At 40.8% G+C, this 23,121-nt stretch overlaps 1 protein-coding gene across 3 annotated transcripts; it reads left to right on the top strand.

Moving 5' to 3' along the window:
* Positions 1–4,155: 4,155 nt before the first annotated feature.
* syt14b (synaptotagmin XIVb) lies at positions 4,156–23,081 on the top strand. 3 transcript variants are annotated; one of them, XM_084431803.1, is made up of 10 exons: positions 4,170–4,189; positions 5,893–5,940; positions 7,714–7,781; positions 8,732–9,738; positions 14,720–14,863; positions 14,956–15,170; positions 17,082–17,519; positions 17,629–17,809; positions 17,974–18,030; positions 21,049–23,081. In XM_084431803.1, the coding sequence occupies exons 4-10, from the start codon at positions 8,775–8,777 to the stop codon at positions 21,363–21,365; spliced, it is 2,316 nt and encodes a 771-aa protein (XP_084287929.1). In that variant the 5' UTR covers positions 4,170–4,189; positions 5,893–5,940; positions 7,714–7,781; positions 8,732–8,774; the 3' UTR covers positions 21,366–23,081. The 3 variants fall into 3 exon arrangements, with proteins under 3 accessions (XP_084287931.1, XP_084287930.1, XP_084287929.1); XM_084431805.1 differs by lacking the exon at positions 8,732–9,738 and having other exon boundaries at positions 4,156–4,189; positions 7,632–7,781; XM_084431804.1 differs by lacking the exon at positions 17,974–18,030 and having other exon boundaries at positions 4,169–4,189.
* Positions 23,082–23,121: the final 40 nt, after the last annotated feature.

Genomic DNA, 23,121 nt, shown 5'->3' with positions numbered 1-23,121 from the left:
CCCAACCCGGCATCGATGCCGGCATCAATCCCGTGTCGTGTTTGCGTTCACACAGAAGGCGTTCTGGCAATTTCCCGGCAATTTGCCGGGATCATCGCGCTGTGTGAAAGGGGCTTTTGTAATGTAAAGAAACACTAGCACATAAACTGAAGACATGAACATGTAGACTGAACATGTAATACGCATGCACATGAAGTCACTGTTTTCAAAAATTCGTGTTGTTGTAATTCACACAGACGATAATGGTATTGTTTTCAAAAACTTGCATTTTGAAAACTGTTTTCAAAAGTTTGCATTTTCAGGCATCCAAAACGCTCTTGTCGTGTAAATGTACAGCCAAAATGCATAAAAAATGTTAGGCTTAAAAACATAAAGGAACTTACAATTATAACTTGTCTTTGCATTGGTTGAAATCACTCATTCAAAACAGGAAAGCATGCAGTACAATGTTGTGATCATGTAGAGACTTCAGAGCATGTCCATTTATACTGCACATTTTCTCCCAGAAAGTGTAGTGAATCTTACATTAAAAAGTCTTCTTAAATCTGATGTAAAAAGGCAAAAGAAGACAGAACATTATTAAATGAATAATGTATCTCAAAGACACAGGTGTGGTCACAGGGTTCCCTCAGTCATGGAAACCTGTAAATATCAGCTCATTTTAAAATTGTGTTTTCAGGCTTGAAAAATGTATGACAATGTTTACCCTAGAATGCACTAACCAGAAAATCTACATTAATACATAAAAGGGGTTAAAATTACCCATGTTTGATTCTGTTGTCTTCTACAAAGAGAATGCAAAGCAAAATCTTCTTCAGTGTAGTGAAATCATTTAAGTATTGGATTTAGAGGTCTGCATTCCCGTGGCTCTCTTTCCAATTCCTTGGGATTAAATTTCCCAATGAAAGACGGTAGCAGTCTGTAATTCTGGTGTACTTTGGACGGGAGCGGGAGGTCTGACAATAGCCCGGCCACTCCCGACATCCTTTGACAACAGTCTGGTTTTCTGTCACAACACAGAAGGGAACAGACAGGTGAATATTATGAAACGTGTTTATTGAAAGCAGAGGGTGGAGATGAAAGCGGCAACCAGGCGATGGTGAGTGGAATGCTGACTGGAGATTGTAGATGGTGACTTAGCTGGCTTGAAGACTGAAGTATGGTTTCTGTGCAGGTGGAGACGAGATAGGATGGCTGGTGAGCAGGATATCGAGGACGGGTGACGGACGGACGGACGGACGGACGGACGGACGGATTACAGGATACAGGCGTGGCGATCATAGGTGATTATATCTTATGTAATCGGTATGGCTATGCAGCATCGACGTGATCATTGATGAAGCCAGACAATGATGGAGAGAAAAAGTGACTGAAGATATAGGGTGTGATAATGAGGGTGATGGTTTGCAGGTGCGGGTGAAAGAGGAGTGTGATCAGGTGTGAGCCAGGGAGGATGATGGGAAGTGTAGTGCTAAGGGAGACTGAGCTGGTGACTGTGACAGTATCCACGCTTGAACTTGAAGTGAACAAAACTTTCTGCAGTGGTGGCATTCACACAGTTCCCAGTTTCCTGCCCTGAGCAACCTGGCAAGATATGTTCTTTGCATCCCGGCCATGAGTGCACCAGAAATCACTGTCAGTCAGCGACATTCTATTCTTGCATGTTTAAATAAAAGATTTCATTTCGCAGTATAGCTAGATAGACTGAAGTTCGAGAGGAAGAATTGAAGACTCGCCCACACTCCTGCCACCGAGGGTGAGTCATGGGTTTCTGGATAATGGGTCTGGGAAGAGGATTGTCTCTTCGACTTTGAATGCCTTCCTTCATCTTCGTGGGTCCCGCCTTGCCTCCCTCTCCCGCCTCCACTTCTGGAATCACCTAATTCCTCTCCTCTGCCTCCCATCAGCCATTCTGCTCCTCCTCAGCTTCCCCTGGGCGACGTGGATACACCTCAGGCCTTCTGTGAGCCAGCTACCACTAGGAGAGTGGATCCCCTGGCTTCGCCTCCAGCCACTGATTCCGTCACTCCACTTCAGCCTGTTGCCCTGACTCCTCTACATTCGCTCCTCCCTCCCTCGGCTCCACCAGGAACCATTGGCCCTACGGCTTCACTGGGCTCCCTCAGACCACCGGACCTCTTACACTACGTCCGCTGTACTTTGGCTCTCCACTCCTATAGCTCTGCCCTGGCCCCCAGTCACTCCAGTTCCGCCTCAGCCCTCCGGTACCCCGGTTCCACCTCGGGGGGTTGTCGATGCAGCTCCGTCACGGACTCCGAAGCCTTCGGAGTCGCCCGGTTCCATTGGCTGTCCATCTGCACCTAAGGATCCACCACCATCGGCTCTCCGTCTGCACCTAGGGCTCCACCACCATCGGCTCTCCGTCTGCACCTAGGGCTCCACCACCATCGGCTCTCCGTCTGCGCTTAGGGCTCCACCACCATCGGCTCAGTCACCATCAGTCATCCCCATGGCCTCATCAAGGAAATCCCCGCCATATCTCCTCACTCCTTTAACACCGGGAGGGGGCATACTGTCACAGTTATGCTCTGTTTGAGTTTGGTTTATGTCATTGCTGTTTTCCTTCCTGCCTGAGTTCGTTATTAGTTTCTATGGTTACTCATTTGATTAGTCATTCTGTTCAGTGTCCTAATTAGCCCTTTGTTTGTTCCTTGTATTTAAGGCCTTGTGTTTCATTTGTGAATTGTCCGGTCTCGTTAACACTACGGTTGTGTTTCCTTGACTGCCTTTGTGTTAAGTTACCTGTGGATACCATTAAAGGCTGCTTTGAATCTGATTCTTCATCGTTGTGTGTCTTCCTGCAACCTATCATGACAATAACGAATCATGACTGTAACTATCACATAAAGTGTTCACCTATCTGTGCATGGCATTTAGGCAAGTTTTACATCTACATTGTATAAAATAAACAAATCAATCTATACTTGATCACACATTTTTTTTAACCAATTTTTGAAAAAAAAACAAAACAATATACTTGAACAAACCCGTGTTTACTGATCAAACCAATACCTGAAGACACCAATAGCCTACTTAAAGGGATAGTTCGGCCAAAAATGATATTTAGCCCATGATTTACTCACCCTCAAGCCGTTCGAGATGTATATGTCAATCTTTTTTCAGACGAACACATTTTCAGTTATTTTAGAAAATGTCTTAGATCTTTCAGTGGTTATAATGTGAAGCTATGGGGTCCACCTCCTTCAAGTCCCAAAATGTGCATGCATCCTTCACAAAAGTAATCCATCCGGCTCCAGAGGGATAAACGAAGGCCTTCTGAGGGTAATCCGTGCAGTTTTGACGTCAAAATATACATATTTAAAACTTTATAAACGAAAATAACTGGCAATTTACCAGAAAAAAAATTGACATATACATCTCGAACGGCTTGAGGGTGAGTAAATCATGGGCTAAATATAATTTTTGGCCGAACTATCCCTTTAAGAAACCAATATACTTGAACAAAACAATGTGAATGTATACTTGGAAAAGAAAAAAATATATCTAAACGAATATTTAGTAGAACAAACAAATATATACTTGAACAAACCAATATGTACTTGAGGAAACCATTGCGTAGCCTACTCAAGGAAACTAATGTAGCCTATACTTGAACAAACTGTTGTATAAATGAACAAACCAAGCATTAATGCTGCCGCGAATGTGATGCGAAATGTCACGTGAACAATCAAATCCACAAAGAAAGAATAATAAATAAATAAAAGTACGCTATTAAATTAGATAGTTTTCATTTGGAAAACATTTAGATATGTCTAAGTCAAATTGCCATCGAAAATTTAAGACCTTTCATAAGTAAAAAATAAGACTTTTTAAGACTTTTTATTGCCTTAAACCATGCATAGCCTACATTTCTTGAGCCAACATGACACATTCACCGCTGTAATAGCGTACATATCCTGAACGACCTCTCATACCTGTAGCTTATGAATCCCAACCTTGATGAAATTCGGGATAGCCATTTTAAGGGTTAAAATCACGTTTACATAGCTTTTTATGATTGCAATTGCACGTTGGGACTTTTTACAGTGTATGTGTCATGCGTGCTGCAGCATGCATCACTGTCCCACTACACTGATTCTCTCCTCTCCTCCTCTCACATCTAACCACCCCTCATCACGTCCCATTCACAGCATCATGGCGTTTGAGGGTGAGTATCATCACTGACCAGCGTGGCTAGAGTACACCGTGATCTTTATGGCTAACAACATGTAACAGGGTCAGTCTGAACGTACTTTGCGCGAGACGTTTATAGGAATGTTAAACGTAAGCGATTTATTTTTAAGTGTAAGTTTAAATCTATTTTGACGTGGCCATAGCTAGTGCTACTGCACCATTGCGGACAGCCATATGGAGTAACGTAAGCGCTTCTGAAATGACAGCTAAAGGGTAGAACACAATAACGTGTTTTTAATGAAGTGGTTAAAGTCTTCATTTATAGTGTGCTTAATTTTGAGTCTGTTTGTTTTTTCGTTGTGATGTCGTCGCGTTATAAAACGACAGTGTTTATAACAGCATGTGAGCGAGGTCTCCATCTGTTGTGTAGTTCATGTCTTTGACCAGCCAGGTGGCCACGTAAAGTTAGATTAGTAATGCTACAAGATGGCTTACTTACTGATACATTGTACTCTTCTGTGAGTTTTAACATATTAGTAAACAAGAAAAATGTGTAAAAAATAAAATAAAATACCTGAAGGTATTTAATAATATAATAGCTTTATTTTACAAAATGCACTGTGGTAGCCTAATAATAGGGTTGGCTACTGATATATACTGCTGAAAGATAACATGATATTGACATGTAACATGACATTGACATGGAAAAAAACAACAACAATTAACTTAGCCAGCCTAGATGGTACCTAGATGGGGGGGGGGGGGGGGGGGGGGCAATAACTTAGCCTACATGGTCAGTTAAAATAAAACAAATTTAAAAAAATCTCAAGACACCAAATAACTTGCATATGGGCTTGAAAATTAGAAGTGGAAATGCCTGAGATTATGAAGTAAAGAAACTAGCAGTAAGGCAAAATTGCCTTTAAAAATATCCGGTCACTGCCACTCATGTTTGTCCTGTCTGACTATTTCTTCGAAGGAACACAAAATTAGTCTTTTTACATTTTTAATTTAAATGTTTAATTACTTAAACTTCTCGAATCTGCACTGGAAGAAAAAATACCAACAAAAAAATTTTTAATCAAGTAAATATAGCTGTTTATATCAATTGCACATTACCACTTTATACGGTGTGGTAGGCCTACAACGTTCAGTCACCGTTCATTTTCATTGCATTGAAAAGACAGACAATGGCATTCTTCAAAAATTTTACTGTTGTGTTTTCAAAGAAATAACAAAGTCATACAAAGTCAACAAGTTTAGAACAACATGAGGTGATTAAATGATCAGAAAAAAACCTTTTTGATTCAGTGATTCATATTTGGGTGAATTATTGCTTTAAGAATAGTATGTGACAATAATGGAAAGAAAATGGAATAGCTTGAGCCAGAAAGGTGTAGTACAGCACACTGTGTACAAAATGATGCTCCTTCAAGAGAGATAGAGAGAGAGAGAGTGTGTGTGTGTGTGTGTGTGTGTGTGTGTGTGTGGGCGCGTGCGTGCGTGTGTGTGTGTGTGTGTGTGTGTGTGTGTGTGTGTGTGTGTAAGTGAGATATGCATCTTCATTAATCAAAATGTCACGGCAACATATACTTATTTTGAACGGTGTCACTGCAGTGTGCATCTAGAATATGAATTGTAAAGTCAGTGACAAATATATAGCTATGACGTCAAAGAGTCAATAGGCTTTTTCGTGATCACAAGTGCTATCTTAAAAGAGGTGTATCCTGTCCTCAGGTGGAGGGCGGAGCTGTGGTGTTCATGAACTCATCTGCGCTAGACGAGGTGAGAGCATCTTCCTGTTCCATGATAACATGCACCAATTGTGCCTGACTTGCTTTGCCTGTAATGCTTTATACTTTTAGATCAAATATAAGTAAATAGTTTGTGCCCCTTCACCTCCCTTGTCCCATACTTCTATCAATTATGAATGACCTATCAAGTTTGGTGAACAAAAACAAGCGTCATTATTAATTCATGGCGAAGGATTATGTTACGAGCCGGAAGACCTATGTGTAAACAACACAATTTCTACTACTTAGTCCCTGATATTTAAATAATCATGTCTTTATCTCTGTCTATAACTGCCACATAGCAAAGAGGAAGATTTTGTTACATAAGAGTTGGCAGCAGTGAAAGATTAAGGGTGAAATGTCAAATATTGAGCATTGAGGCTTTGCCTTATGGGATTTTAGTTCATTTGGATTAGCAAAATTGCATTTGGTTGCATTGTCACAAATGGGGTAACTCACAGATCTGAGAAGTATACTGTTAAGTACATGTACAAAGATATTTGTTCTTGACATGTACAGTATAAAATGCTATTCAGTGCTATTCTAAATGCTATTCACTGCAAACACTGCTTTACAATCTAAACTTGGTGGTGTTTCAAATTATATTTCTGTCTATCTATGGTTCAATTAGCATAAGGACATGTGTTTTGCCACTTATATCCCTGTCAATCCAGTTCCAGTTTCTTTTAATGTAGGGTAGGTTCCAATGGAAGGTCCAATAGTATTGTGTGCACAAAGTGTCAAGGGGCATCCGATTACCTTAGACTAGTGAATTATTCAGCACTGGGAGAGATAGATTGAAGACAGGAGCTATAGATTCACTCACTGTAAGGGATAGAAGGCACAACCTTTTAAATATCATGGCTTAACTGGTCTATGAGGAATAAGGAGCATTGGAAGAGGATATATAAAGGTATTGTTGTCCACAAACTGTCTGAACAGCGGGATAATTGGATTTAAGACACATTGATGGACTCCTGCTACCTGCAAACGGTGGTAATATTTGCTGGAGTGTTGAGTGCTTTTACAGTTTTGCTGATCGTAATGCACTGTTAGGTTTAAATAAACTGCGACTAATGTATTTCATGGTCTGTTGAAGAAGCAGAGAAAGTCTGTGCTTTACTCTCGTGTTTCTACTCTAAATAGGAGGTTCACTAAAGGTTTAGATTCAAATATTCTTATCTTGCAAAATAGAAGCATCTTTATTTGTGTTCATAACTTTTGGTCCCCACAATTTTTTATTTTATTTTTGGTCTATACTTTGCACTTGTAAAGAGTGACTTGTGTATGACTTATAAGTGAGTTGCAGTTGTACAGGTTTAATGGTTGTTAAAAACTTGCTCTCAGTGATCTTATGCAATTTTTAGCATGTTTACTTGTCTGAAAGTTTAGTAAACATCTCTAAAATGCTTATGTCTTGTCATCTGTCCATGTTAATACAAATAATGGTAATCGAGCAATGGCAGTGTGATTTGTTCCATATTGACATTGAGAATGTAACTTTTCCTTTAAGAAAATTATACCAAGGTTTGTTGCCCTGTCATCACAGTAGCATCCATCACCATCTACATTGCTTATCTGTTATCTGGGTAGATCAAGTTCTCAGCTCTTGACCTTTACTTTCTCAGCTTTTGTCCTCCAACCCTATGCTTTCTCTTTCTCTGTTTCTCTTTTCTCCTTTAGTATCTCCTGAACTGCTAGGTGTCCTGTCCTCCATTGCTTTCTTCATGGCCGTGATCGCTCTGTTTTTTCTTTACCTCAGCAGCAAGCTGTCAGTGGAGAGCCCAAGCAGTGATTTGCCACATTTTGAGGGTTTTAACAAGGATTTGCAAGGTAAATATTTGGAGAGTTGTCAGTGTGTTCACAATTCAGTTATATATATGGCTGTGTATCATATCTGAAGGCCTGGGTATAATTAAATATACTTAAAAAGATAAATTCAAAACCTGTGGTAATTGAAAGAAAATAAGTTGACAAAAAGATTGAATCCAATATTTGGTCATAATATTTCAATGAGAGATTTATAAGCAATTTTTTTGCAGGCTGGTCATTTTTGGAACACCACAAGTGTGACTTTGTGCATTTTTGTACAAGATAAAGCATTTCAAAACAAACTTCCTGGTTAAACATTAAAGCACAGTAGTGTGATAAATTGTACAGAATGTTTAAAAGTTGTATTCAATATTGCCAACATTTTGGTCAGGTCCAAAAAGAAATACAAAACCTGTGCTAGTTGAAGGAAAACAAGTTGACAGAAAAATTACATCTAATAATTGGTGATCATATAGAGTAATGATAAGTAATTATAAGTAATTTATAAGTAATTGTGAACACCAATGTGGGGGAAGGGTGGGCACAACAAATTAAAAAAAAATTCTCACATTTTTGGGGGGAAGTAGTTATTCACTGGGCAAGCAAAGTTAGTAAGTTTTAGTCTAATGCGATAACGTTAACTAGCATTTTCGGGGAAAAGAAAATCCTCTCCGGGTCAAAATTACTCTAACACAATCTGAGGGTTAAATGAGCAGTCTTTCTAGCATTTCTAGCCATCAAAGTCCATTTAAAATTATTTAAAATTAAAATTATTTCTAATTTTCAAACGTATCGAAAGCAAATAGATCTGTGAGCAGGTTGCCCTTATAGGCAGCCTATATCAAGTTAGCTCACTAGGTTTTAAAACACCTGTATGTCCTGTATATCCTTTTTCCTTAAATATGAGATACTTACAAACAAAATGTTATTGATGAAACTGAAGATTAATGTTCAAGCTGACTCTTCAACAGAATTTGCGGTCAGTTAGCAGACACATACCAAAGGCACAAAGCAATGGCATTTTTCAAGAACTTCCAACAGAGTCTCCCTTCCGTCAGTTCCCTTCTGGACTCTGTCTCAAACACTGTCTCGACTGCTGTGGACGATTTGTCCTCTGCAGTGAGTGACGTCACCTACACTGTCAGTGACCAACTAACGGAGCAGGTCAATACAATCATCAATAAAGTACAAACTGAAGAGGATGAAAAGGAGGCTGAAGGGTCTACTGACGAAGTCCAAAAGGACATGAGAAAAAGCAAGCTGAAGCGGCAGGAGACAGAAGCTAATGCTGCAGACATTGATGGAGAAGGTCGAAAGAGCCGAAAATCAAAAAAGAACTCTATGTGGACTATTGAAATAGATGAAGAGGAAATCCAGAGAGAGAAAAAAAGACAAGAGGAAGCAAGAAAAGCTGAGGATGATGAGTGGGAGTGGTGTCACACCCCTGCTAAAGGATGGTATCGTAAAAGGAGGGACCCAAACCAGCCACAAAGTTCATCTCAGAGCACAGACAACCAGACAGGGAACAGTGCCCAAGCATCACAAAAGGTAGAGTCTGCCTCTCAGGATGAAAGTAACTCCTTGTCCGGCAAACACAAAAATGAAGGCGACAACCACAATGAAAATGCTAATGGGATGCACCCATATGATAGTCTGGAAGAACAGGACTCTCAGGAAATGTCTGCTGATCCTGTTACATCAGCATCAAAGTATGAAAAGAATGGAGAGCACAATAGTGTTGAGGAAGATGATTGTTCTGAAAGATGTGAGAAAACGACACAATCTAAAGGCAGACGAAAAGATGAAAATGAAGAAGATGAAGATGAAGACAAAGCATCATGTGAAGAAGGTAAAACATCAAAACAAAAGAAGAAAGGACAAGTCTATAGTGATGAAGAACAGGAGGAGGGCACTCAGGAATCAAAGTCAAAGAGCTCAAAGTCAAAATCAAAGGCAAAGAAGGACAAAGAGGGTAGAGGTGAGACTGTATGCTGGACTTGCTGTGCTGCTGTGCTCTTCTGGTTTTGTATCACTGGTTCTCTTTGGTTTCTCATTGCACCCCTTGATTGACACATACAAATGGATAGTGCTTTATAGGTTTTAAAACTTTTCTCTTCATAATATTTTCTGTTTTACTCCTGATGAGGGCTGTGTTTCTCAAAAGCATTGTATGCTAAAGTAGATTGTTGAACCATTGGCACCAATGGTCTCTGCAATTAACTTTTGACACAATGCTTTTGAGAAACACAGCCCTGGGCTGTCACAAGGGGAGGACAACCTGGAAAATTGTCTCGTGGCCAGGGTGGCCAAGTAGGGACTATTGCAGTGGTCCCAAACCCTGGTCCCAGAGTCCTCCCAACAGTACACATTTTGGATGCCACCCTTTTCTAACACACTGGCTGCATCTGAAATCGCATACATCCTTATACTAGGCGAAAAACAGTATGTGACAAAAGAAGTTTGTCCGAATTCACAGTACTCAAAAAGAGTAGGCAAAAAGAACCCGGATGACCTACTACTTGCGGTGAGATTCTGAAGTGCGCCTACGATGGACACTTTACTATCCCGTGAGAGGATTTGTCAATGGCAGTGAAGTGGCGCAACTGATGCTGGAAGGTCACATGAAAATGACAGCATGGTGAATGTAGTATGTCCGGATTACATGTTTTCAAAATAAGCACCTACTCAAGAAATATGCGATTTCAGACGCAGCTATTCATTTCGGGTCGTGGAGTCTCTACTAATCATCTAATGAGTTGGTTCAGGTGTGTTTGATTAGGGAGACAAAATGTGCAGAGCTTTGGGTCTCCAGGACCAGGATTGAAAACCACTGGCCTAGTCCACGGGTGTTCAATCGTGTACCTGGAGATCTACCTTCCTGAAAATTTGACCTCCAATCTTATGCCTGCTACAGACTGCGATTTCGGCAACCCTATAAGAGCATTACAAATCACACTGTACGTCATGGATCTAATAAACTTGGGTATGACATGTATGTAGACTACGATGATGACACATATTGAATAGATGGGCCCTATCATACATCCGGCGCAATGCGGCGCCAGGCGTGACGCAAGAGTTTTTTGCTTGTTTCAGCCCGATGCAGTTATCATTTTCACCTCCTGCGCCACGTTGTTTAAAGGAACACTCCACCGTTTTTTTAAATAGGGCTTATTCACCTTCTTTCCTACATTTAGATAGGTGGGCAAATGCATTTTTGTCTCAGTGCATGGATTGTTTTAGTTTGACAGGGTCGGTGCGAGCTTAGCTTAGCTTAGCTTAATGAATGGAATCCTTTGTTGCCAGCTAGCATGTCCTGAGTAAAAGTGATAAAAAACAACAACAACAATACCTAATTCTTGTGGCCTGCGTATTCACAACGAGTACAAATAGCGATGCAGATTAACACTAGGCGATTTCCTAGGCAGATATTGACTTGGGAATATATTAGGGGGAAGCGCAGGTGAAGCACTGCTACTTGGGCGCAGAGATATCACGCAACACATGAAATCCCACAACTTGTGAATACAGGTATAATATGGGTCGATCTATACTACTGCAGGATGGATCAACGCCGTGAAATCCTCGGTAGCTGTGACACAACTGCGGACACGCTCATCTTGATCTGACGCGTTGAGCCTGGTCATCGATGGCAGTAACTTGTCCCACTCGCCACAGCACAGACACTCTATTTCAGTCGGCATAGATTGGCATATTCCCCCACATTCACACCACCAGTTCGTGTTGGCTCTCATCCTCACGTCCTCAGGCTGTTGACATTTACATTTACATTTACATTTATTCATTTAGCTGACGCTTTTATCCAAAGCGACTTACAATTGCTATATATGTCAGAGGTCGCACGCCTCTGGAGCAACTGGGGGTTAAGTGTCTTGCTCAGGGACACATTGGTGTCTCACAGTGGATTCGAACCCGGGTCTCTCACACCAAAGGCATGTGTCTTATCCATTGCACCACCCCACCCCACCCCACCCCACCTGTTGAGCGATCGCAACCTCCTCCTCCTGTCGTTCTATTTCCAAAGCACGCAGCTCATATTCTGAAAACTCTGGTTCATAGAGGTATGGTCTGTCTGAGAAGTCACCCTCTTCGTCTCTCACAAAATCAGCCATGTTCATCGCCATTCATGTACTGTAGGAAAAATAGCCAGCTACTATTCACGCCGGTATGTTGACAGAAGTCGTGGGATTTCATGTGTTGCGTGATATCTCTGCGCTCAAGTACCAGTGCTTCGCCTGTGCTTCACCCTAATATAGTCCCAAGTCAATATCTGCCTAGGAAATCGCCTAGTGTTAATCTGCATCGCTATTTGTACTCGTTGTGAATACGCAGGCCACAAGAAGTAATTCGTTTTTTTTTACGTTTTTTTTTTATCACTTTTACTCAGGACATGCTAGCTGGCAACAAAGGATTCCATTCATTAAGCTAAGATAAGCTCGCACCGACCCTGTCAAACTAAAACAATGCATGCACTGAGACAAAAATGCATTTGCCCACCTATCTAAATGTTGGAAAGAAGATGAATAAGCCCTATTTTAAAAAACGGTGGAGTGTTCCTTTAAATAGCAAATGCATTTGCGCCCATTTGTGTGCCTATGGACTGCTGGTTTGAAAATGAGGTGTGTTCAGGCGCATGGTTGGTGCGTTGCTATTTTGAGGCAACTGAAATAGAATGCGCCATTGACCAACTGAAACATGGTCTAAAGTCAAAGTTTTTATATAAAGGGCGCATTATTAATATGCGCCTATAGGCGGGTGCACAACGCACGTACACTCTGCTTATTACACACTCAGGGCACACAAAGCGTATTACTCACGCGCAGCAGCACACAAACATGCCAAATATTAAAAATAAAAGTATTATCATGTAAAATATTATTAATGTGTACATAAGGTGGAATCCGGCTTGTCCCGTAGATGGTCTGCTTGTGTGCTTTAACCTTGCGCATTAGCAGATCCGTTTCCTCGCTAGAGAAGCGTCTTTCCACTTGCAAATTCCGCCATGTAAATAGCAATCCGCCATGGCGCGAGAGCAACTCGCGGGAATGGGAGATGAGACTCTGATTGGTTTATTGCACATTACGCCCAAAACACACCCATTACTCATTAAGAGAATAGGGACAACCCTTTTAGACCATGCGCCGGGTGCGCAGACCATTTTTCCTGTCGTTAAACTAGCAAAAGTGGATTCGGACACGCCCTAAGTGCACTTGCGCGTGCGCTTTAGACCTTGCGCTTAGATCGTTAAAATAGGGCCCATAGGCTATGACGCAAGTTAGTATAGAAGAATAAAACGTCATCAGCATGCGCTAGTGGTAAACAAAAAGAGCAAGATGAATCGCACTTTGGCAATTGCGTTTTTTATGTGCGCTGAAAAAAGAGGAGGAAGCAAAAGATGAGAATAGGGACGTGGTCATGGCTAAGGAAAAGGAGCTTGAGGTAAGTAGTTTTAAGTTTTAGCGCTTTGATCAATACGGCATTTCATGTTGCATTTTTAATGGCTAGTCAGTAGATGTTAAGATGCTAAATCATGCTAAATTTCTGACACTGTCAGAAAATTATTGCAGGCTATCTTTGGTCGCAAGACCGTGACAACGGCCGGCTTTGAATCTCTCTCACTGTACGACGTAGGAGCCAAAACCACAGAAATCGCCACGATTGGTAATCTTCCATCTGGGACAGCCCAAAACCGTACAATATGTACCGGGCATTAATCAAATACACGTGAAACAGCAAATTAAGATCTTTATGGATACTTGATAACTACAAATATGTGTGTTGATGCAGGCTTGGAACTGAGCTCATATGGTGCGTCTCAATCAGCTCCCGAGGTCGTGAATCAGTATATCCGTCCTTCGGATGAGATGTTAAACCGAGGTCATTAAAAATCCCTGGCAGCCTGGCCAAATTTTCCCCTTGGCCTCTGTCCATCATGGCCTCCTAATCATCCCCATATACTGATTGGCTTCATCACTGTCTCCTCTCCACCAGTAAGCTGGTGTATGGTGGGGGTTCTGGCGCAATATGGCTGCTGTCGCATCATCCAGGTGGATGCTGCACATTGGTGGTGGTTGAGGAGATCCCCCCCTTCCATGTAAAGCACTTTGAGTACCCAGAAAAACGCTGTATAAATGTAACGAATTATTATTTATTATTATTATATTGTGTATATGAATCCGGGCACTGATAAGGACCCTGGTTCACCACACATTGGGACAGTTATTACTCAATTTCCAGCGACATGATTACAGACAACATAAACGTGCAACGTTGTAGAACATTTTTATGCTTCACGCTTCAGTAATGTGACCTAGTTTCCGGTAAGGGAGCATAGTGAGCATCGATGCTCCTTGATTTTTGCAGTACATTATGGGATTTTTTTTAGGGGGCAAACGTTTCCAGTGCACTGGAAGGATTTTGCGATTGAGATAGCCCTTATAATGGCCGACTCCCTGATCAGTGCCCTGACTACTGAACTAGGGAGCTGATTGAGACGCACCCATGAAAATTATGTTCCAGGCCTGGTGAATATTAGTGATGGCCCTCCCTTTACTGATGTTTTCCTTTTTATAGGTGAAGAGTGTAATGTGTTCACTGTAAAATACTTGCATATCCCAGTTTGACGATGACTTTAAATGAGCCATTTATTGATTGTCAACTTCTATCTTAAAAAGTTGTGTCAGTTTTGTGGCAGGACTACCTGTTTCCTCAAACAATGGAAGTGTACTTGGGGTGTGGAGTAGGAGGGAAACCTGTTTGGAAACAATCATTACTTTTGTGTTTGGTGTCAATAGTTTTGTTTGTAACATGGGTATGGGTTATAAATTACAAGAGGGTGAGAAATTAACAATGACTCTCACCTTTTGCATACCACTGATGTGTAAAAAGTTTACATTAGGGTATTTTGACTGTAAATCAAGTTCTCTGTTCTTTCTTAGACGGGGGTTGTCCAGATAAAGGATCATCTGAGAGTGAGGACGAAACACCAAAAAAACACAAAGACTCTCACCAGCATAGAAGTGGGTGGAAAAACAGGGATGCTGAAAATGAGGATTGCAGCAGTGAAGCCTCAGCTGAGCAGGGTAAATATTGTACACTGTCTGAATGATGAAATAATCTTAATTATGCTGCAATCAGGATGTAATCATTTTTGCTTTTCTGTCTCACTAACCAGTTAAAAGGAAAAAAGGTTCAAGTTCCCTGAATGAACTCCAGCCTCCACCATACCTGGACAAAGACGATTTCAAGTGTGGCTCAAGGGGCCGCAGTGATTCGGCAGAGGGCAGTGGAAGTGAGGGCAGTGAAGACCCTGAGGACACAGAGAGTTACCTGAATAAGGGCTATGAGGAGGATGCACCCAGTGACAGCACAGCCGTTTTGGGCCCGGAGGTGAGCCCCTCGTCCCGTCGTTTCCGATGTGTTCTTCTATGAGAATCCTGGCCCCACCCTCCGATGCTCTTATTCACCAATGAAACTATCAAAATCCTCACACAGTGTTGTTATGTCTCCAAGAGAGCTGTTCACTTCAGTGTATGTTGTGACAAATATTTGCATGTTTTTTTGTTTTTTTTTACTTTTTTCACCAATCCCTTGTTTTTTGACATGAGATTAGTTTTTTTAATCCATTTTCTTTTCTTTGAGTAATATTGTGTTCATCCACGATAATGCTTATGCAATGCCAAACTGATAAACTAAGACACCTGGGGCCGGTTGCATAAACTGCTAAGACTATTCTTACAAGGTAGTCATCAAGACTGTTCATAACCATCAAGTCAGGTACATAAAAATGTAGATTGGTCTACTTTGAAACTTTAAAGTAAGACTGATTACCCCTAACTAACTGCTAGTGTCGTCCTAGTTCTTAAGACACAGTCTTAACATAATGGCGATGTTTATACAACTGGCCCCTGTCATCCATTTCTCCATGTTTTTTTTTTTTTTACATTTCCGTCTGTTTGAATTCCCATTCACTAGTGTCCTCTCTTTTAGAGACCAATGTAACAGTAACATTTTCAGCTGTTTATTAAAATATCACTTCATTGTCACATGAATGAGTCATATCACTGATGGTTTTAATTATGAGGAGCAAGGACAACAGTTCATGGATTCTCTGGCTGTGGCAGGTTTGGTTCATTCTGGCCACATCTGGTAAGTTTGCCTTTGAGTTTGCTTGTGATTGGAGACACTGAAAGCCTGAATGTAGATATAGACCTCTTGTACGTAAAGCCAGGCTACTTCAGGCTACTCCAAAGATCAGACTGCTTGATTGATTTTTGGAGATAAAGTTTCATAGTATTCTGTACTGTTACTCTCAGAACTCAAAACTTACTTCCAGTCCAAAAAGAGCATTTATTGAAACTAATGCCCCGTTTACAGCTGGTGGTACATTAGGATGCGTTTTGGTCGATCGTATCACAAGTTGACGACGCTAAATACAGGTGTAAACGGGGTCTAAAACGTTTTGAGCTTGTCCACTTTCGACCACTTCCAGAGGTAGTCGAAAACGCATTTGGCCGGATTTCTTTCGTATTGTAAACGCTCATGTGGTCCAATGCCACAAAAGCCAACAGCCACAAAAGACTCTGCACCTACTGAGCTAATGCGTAAACATTATGGGAAACACGGTAGCCAGACTGAACTTACATTTTTTCGGCTAAAGATCGTGTTTGGTTGGAAGACGAAAAACGTACCAAGCCCAATGTTCTCTTACCATTCCTGATTTCTAACACACACTCACAGCGTTTGTCGTGATCTTGTGGCTGTCAGAGCAGAAACTAAAACTGCTGCTCTCCGTGTGTTTTTCTGTCGTCTCCGGGCGCATTTCGTATGTTAATGCCTATTGTATAACACTGACTATTCAGTGTTTAGAAACGGTCCGTGATCAATTTAATATTGTAAGAGTAAAATGGAAAGGTAATTTAGCTTTTTACTTTTCATGGATGTGTGTAGCATTTGCCACCATTCTAACCTTCATTCTTAACAAGATTTCTGATCATTTATGCCCAATCATAACAGTTTCAGTAGCACATTACAGTGTGGATTGTTGATATGCAGTCACAATGATTTATAAACATATTGTTTACATAGATGTAAACAAAATGTTTACAAAAAAGCAACAAGTGGGCAAATTATTTCTAAGAGTAAGCAGGAGAGTGGAAAAATGATCATGAACAAAATTATATACAGTAACTTGCCGTGTCACCAACACAGGTACCCTCAAAAATTTTGAGCTGTTAATTTTTTTACATGCACATCCATTTCCCCCATCAAACATGACCCGTCTTTCCCTTTCTCTGACAGGATAGCTTAATCCCACCCCTTCCAGAAACATATGAACCAGAGGCATTGGGGAAATATGGCACACTGGATGTGGCCTTCGAATACAACCCTGGTGAACAACGGCTTGCGGTGACAGTGACCGCTGCCACAGATATTCCAACACTTAAGAGCACTGGAAACATTTCCTGGCAGGTCCACCTGGTTTTACTACCCACCAAAAAGCAGAGAGCCAAAACAGGAGTGCAGAAGGGACCCTGTCCCGTCTTCACAGAAACATTTCGGTTCTCGTGTGTGGAGCAGGAGGCCTTGGGGGACTATGCAGTCCGGTTTCGTCTCTACAGTGTGCGGCGCATGAAAAAGGAGAAGGTCCTAGGGGAGAAGGTGTTCTACTTAACCAAACTCAATATGCAGGGCAAGCTCGCTCTTCCTGTCACTCTGGAGCCTGGCACCTCAGTTCCTGTAAGCAGTGTTTGTGTGCATGCAGGATACATTATCCGTAGCCAATCAGGTTTCAGAGTCATAACAATCCATTTTATAATGGTAATCCTGTAATGTCACTGTTCTTCAGGGCTGTGGATCAGTGGTGAGCGTCTCTCGGAGTGCAGGAGCTCTGTCGCACCGCTCAACTGGAGAATCCTCCACTCCGGAGCTTCTGCTGGGTCTCCTCTACAACTCCACCACAGGGAGACTGTCCGCCGAGGTTATTAAGGGCAACCATTTTAAAAACTCTGCCACGGATAAACTGCCAAGTAAGAAATACACCTGCATAATCCTTTTAAAAGCAAACCTGTTTCATGCATGTGCAGTCTTAATGTTTTTTCCTTTTTCTGTTCTGCTTGTAAATTGAACTGCTCTCTTTTTATCTGTCACTGTATTTTCTATCATATTCCTTTTTCTGTGTCCTGTCCTTTAGTTGGCCTGTTTTGTTGTGTAAAACACTTCATTAGTGGGCAACTGTATATCATGAGAGGTAAGTTTATTGCCATGTCAAAATGTAAAAACCACCCATTTAACAGATTCTCCGTCTTTACCTGCTGTGCTCAACTGCCTCAATTTTTTAGTCGTTTTCTTGGATCCGTGTGAATGGGTCTGTACGCGGAAAACTCAAAGGAAAAACTCTGAAAATTGAAAGTCTTTAGGATGTGCTAGAGGAGACTTTACAGAGAGCTGGACTCTTGCATTGTCAATACAAGATCTTGACCAAAAATGTATGCACCTCTTGATGGAAAGTACATCACAACATTTATTTCCATACTCCCTCCAAACCATCCTTTTACAATTTGAGCCAGATACTTTTTGCCTACTCTTTTATGAGTACTGTGAATTCGGACATACTTCTATTGTCACATACTGTTTTTTGCCTACTATATAGAAGAGAAGTATGCGATTTTGGATGCAGCCTATGCCTTCCTGTGGCTCTAGCTCTAGAATAATTGGTCACATGGCATTTATGGCTCAGTTGATTGGCTCAAAACAATCAGGCTATAGAACTGAGTGCCCATGAGTAAAGATGGCAAATTTCTACTTGCATACTTCTGCGAGATCCCAAGCAATTGCCGTGGAGAATGGGAATGTTAACGGTTAGCTTTCTCTAGGTTTTTCAGTTATCTAATTAGCCAGCACCTGCAGCTCACACTCAGATTCTACTTTACTCAAAAGAGAAAGACATTTGTGAGATTTATAGAAACAACTAAAGTGTAATTTCTCAGGACACCTATTTCAGTGATATCACTTGATAAAGGCATGAGGAATATTTATAATTCACCCATTGGTGAATCATCATTTATATATAAATTCTACTGGTACTAACTGTAATGCAACGGTGATGTCAAAGTAATCATCTTGCTAACTTCATTACCCAAAAAAATGCGTAATGATTTAATATTCAGACATTTAAACACGTTTAACAGAGTTGAACGTAAAGTTTTTAATGTTGTTTATACAGGGGTTGGACAATGAAACTGAAACGCCTGGTTTTAGACTACAGTGATTTATTAGTATGATATAGGGCCTCCTTTTGAAGGCAAACAGCATCAATTCGTCTTGGGAATGACAGATACATGTCCTACACAATGGCCAGAGGGATTTTGATTTTGAAGATTCCTCTTCCAGAAAAGTGGCCAGGTCACTATGTGATGCTGGTTGAGTAAACCGTTTTCTGACACACTCCTCCAAAATACCCCAAAGTGGCTGAAAAAAAATTTGATGTGGTGACTGTGCATGCCATGGGAGTTGTTCAACTTCACTTTCACATTCATCAAACCACTCCGTCACCTGTCTTGCTGTGTATATTGGTGCATTATCATGCTGATACACGGCACCCCCTTCAGGGTACAATGTTTGAACCATTAGGTGCACATGGTCCTCCAGAATGGTTCGGTAGTCCTTGGCAGTGACAGAAGGGAATGCCATGATATTGCAGCCCAAACCATCACTGATCCACCCCTGTGCTTCACTCTGGGCAGAAACAGTCCGGGTGTTAAGCCTCTTTGGGACTTCTCCACACCGTAACTCTCTTGGATGTGGAAAAGACAGTGAAGGTGGACTCATCAGAGAACAATACATGTTTCACATTGTCCACAGCCCAAGATTTACACTGTTGGCACCAATGAAACTCGACTTTTGGCCATGGCACGAGTGACCAAAGGCTTGGCTATTGCAGCCCAACCATGAATATTGACCCTGTGGAGCTCCCAATGAACAGTTTTGGTGGAAACAGAAGAGTTGAGGTGCTCATTTAATTCTGCAGTGATTTGGACAGATGTGGTTTTATGTTTTTGGATTCAATCAAGGGTAGTACCTAGACATCCCTTTCAGATAGCTTCCTCTTGCGTCCACAGTTACTGTTGGTGGATGTGGTTCTTCCTTCATGGATGTATGCTGACATTACCCTGCATACTGTGGCGCTCGATACACTACAAAGACCTGCTGTCCTGGTCACAGATGAGCCAGTGAGACCCGCACCAACAATTTGTCCTCTTTTGAGCTTTTGAAACCTACAACACTATATTGGCCAGTTGTTTCAATTTCATTGTCCAACCCCTGTATGTCTATGTGGTGTTTTTAATGTGCTTTAAAACAAGACCATGTGGAAATTCATCAGTAAACACCTTTGCTGAGTATTTTCTCCTTAAAACTGCAGTGTACCAAAAACAGTCTCAAAAAAGCTTGACACGCCTGTTTCCTACCGTCACAAACATGTAGCTAATCCCTTTCTAAGTTGTTCAAAGCGTTTCTAAGGATGCTGGTTTTTAGAAAGCAGCTGTCTGACTCTGAGATGGTAAACGGGAACATGGTTTGTATAACATTAGCATCACATTATTAGCTGTTTAATAACGTAGTCAAGCCAAGGCATCAAATCAATTACGTAATGTATCTGGTGTTGTAGAGAGCGATACAAAAAACGCATTAGCATTCTGATACATTAACTTGTAGATAAATTTGTTCCTCTTCTTCTTCTGAATCATTTTCTGGTTCAAACATATATGGCTGAATTAAACCAATTATTTTCACTTGCCATTGTGTAGCGTTTACTACAGTTGAGCGAGTAGATCAGGTAGTCCGAGCTGGTGTAATTGACTGGAGGCGGGAACTAATTTTGCCAATGTGCTAAGATTTGGCATTTGCTATAATCTGACATAATATATAGTTTGTACGCAAATTATGATTCACCCAATATCTCCATGTTATGAGTAGCATACTATCATCATACCTTTTCTATTTCTGCTGTATATATATTGTGCATAGCATGAAAATAAAATGGGTGATAAAAAAGTCATGTGATAATATAGCATACTACTGTAATATTCATCATGTTATAATGCCAACTGTTTCACTTTAAAATAGTATGCAGTATACTGCACAGTATTTAGTAAATAGTTAGCTAGTATTTTTTTTCTGAAAATAGCCCATGTGTTTGACTTGTTGCATGAGATCAACATCACCACCAGGTGGTGCTAACTCACTGTTTCCCTTCCCATTCCATCAGACACTTATGTGAAGCTTACAATGGTGGACTCCAAAGGGAAAGAGATGTCCAAATGTAAGACCTCAGTCTGCCATGGCCAGCCCAACCCAAGCTACAAAGAGACATTTGTCTTCCAGGTGGCACTATTCCAGTTATCTGAGGTCACCCTGCAGGTGTCGGTGTACAGTAGGCGGAGCAGCATGAAGAGGAGAGAGCGGGTGGGTTGGGTCGCTCTGGGCCTCAACAGCACCACAGAAGAACAAGAGGAGCACTGGACCCAGATGAAAGAGTCAGAGGGACAGCAAGTCTGCCAGTGGCACACGCTCCTTAATCCATAGGGGGAAGCAGTGAAATGTGGTTTTTGGTCATCTGTACAGTACAGGGGTGTCCAATCATGCTCCTGGAGGGCCACTGTCCTGCAAAGTTTAGCTCCAACTGCAATTAAACACACCTGAACCAGCTTATCAAGGTCTTAGTAGGCATTCTAGAAACTTCCAGACAGGTGTGTTGAGGCAAGTTGGAGGTAAACTCTGCAGGAGTTTAGACACCACTGGCTTTAGTAGGATTTAGTATGAGTAAATATTAACGGATTTATTCACACTAAATTGAATATTCAATCCTAATTTATTCCTTCATGTCACTCCAAACCCCACAAAAGGAGTACATTTAAAAAATGTTAATTCTCTTCCATGCAATTTCAATTATTCAATTGGAACTTGTCAAGCTTCAAAAAAGACACTTTGTGTATATTAGTCAGAAATAACAACCGGAATGATCAGATCATTGAGTCATTTAGTTCATTACTGAATCATTCAGTTGATGTCAAGATTATCAACTTAAATTGCAATTCGTTCATCACAGAAAAAAACTATCTTTAGGCTTCAGAAAACTGGCAATTTAGTACAAAAATCAAGTAGCCTACTTTTTATGATATTTTTTTGTGTGTAATTTTGGGAGTTTGACACGCCTTATTTGATCAACTTTAATTAAGTCATACAGGGTTTAGAATGGCATGAATATGAGTAAATTATTACAGAACGTTTGATTTTTGAGCGAACTATTCCGAAAGAAGTGGGTGACGTCGCAGTCACGTTAACGAAATATCAGCGAAATTGTGCGGGCAAAGTTGATCTATCATTCATTGTCAATGCATGAAACACTGCTTAGTAGTCACTTCTAAAACAAGCAGCTTTATATCGGTTAACGGAGTAAATTTTGCATCTGATGCAAAATCGTGAATCTGATGCAAAATCCACGTGGGGGAATTTTCAAGTCATGGGCTCTTCAAGCTAAATTCCCAATCGCGTTGATTACTACTGGAATGATTATTTCGTCCATGGAATTTCTCCTAAACGTAAATGCGACTGCACCTTAATTTGAACTGTACAGGAATCCTCCATGTTGGAGGTGCTGTTGACCACTTAGTGATTGAGACTGTATTCCTCAGGATAGCAGTAATGGAGCTGCTGTTTTTTTACAGTGTTGAGAAAAGTGACCGACTGAAAAAAAAGACGCCTTATGAATACTATACAGAACACTGAACTGACCCACTGCCATTGGCTCTGCCATCTGTACCAATTGTTTATTCACATCATAGCATAACTATAACTGTACTGTTGGCAGTTGCATAAGCATTCAAACTACTTGAGGTTTTGCCTTTTTACTTGACTTGCAAATATGCAAATGCAAATATGCACTGCATGGTAATAGCTGAAGCATCAAGAGAATAAATTCATAATAAATATAGGACCAAAGCGCAAGTTCACATACATAATTCTATTTTATGAAGGGATATAAGGACTGTTTCACACCAGCAATGTTGCAAAATATTTAACATGAAAATGTACAAAAAGTAGGGCTGCTGAAGACTGTCTAAATGTAACTATTTAACTGATGCCTAAATGTTACTGATGCAAATCTGAGTAATTAAACTCATTATTTTTGTCATCTGTTTTCATATTGTGGAAGTAAATGCTGCATTATGTATGTTAACGCTGATTCAGGTTCATTTTTAATCTATGAACAATGTAAACATTTAATAAAATCTGAATTTAAAAACACTTATGCAATCATTTACTATGCTTGGAAAAACAA

The sequence above is a fragment of the Rutilus rutilus genome (genome assembly GCF_951802725.1).
Source record: "Rutilus rutilus genome assembly, chromosome: 15".
Taxonomy (NCBI): Eukaryota; Metazoa; Chordata; class Actinopteri; order Cypriniformes; family Leuciscidae; genus Rutilus; species Rutilus rutilus.
The sequence above is the reverse complement of the archived record's forward strand: the minus strand, read 5'-3'. Positions and strand labels throughout refer to the sequence as shown.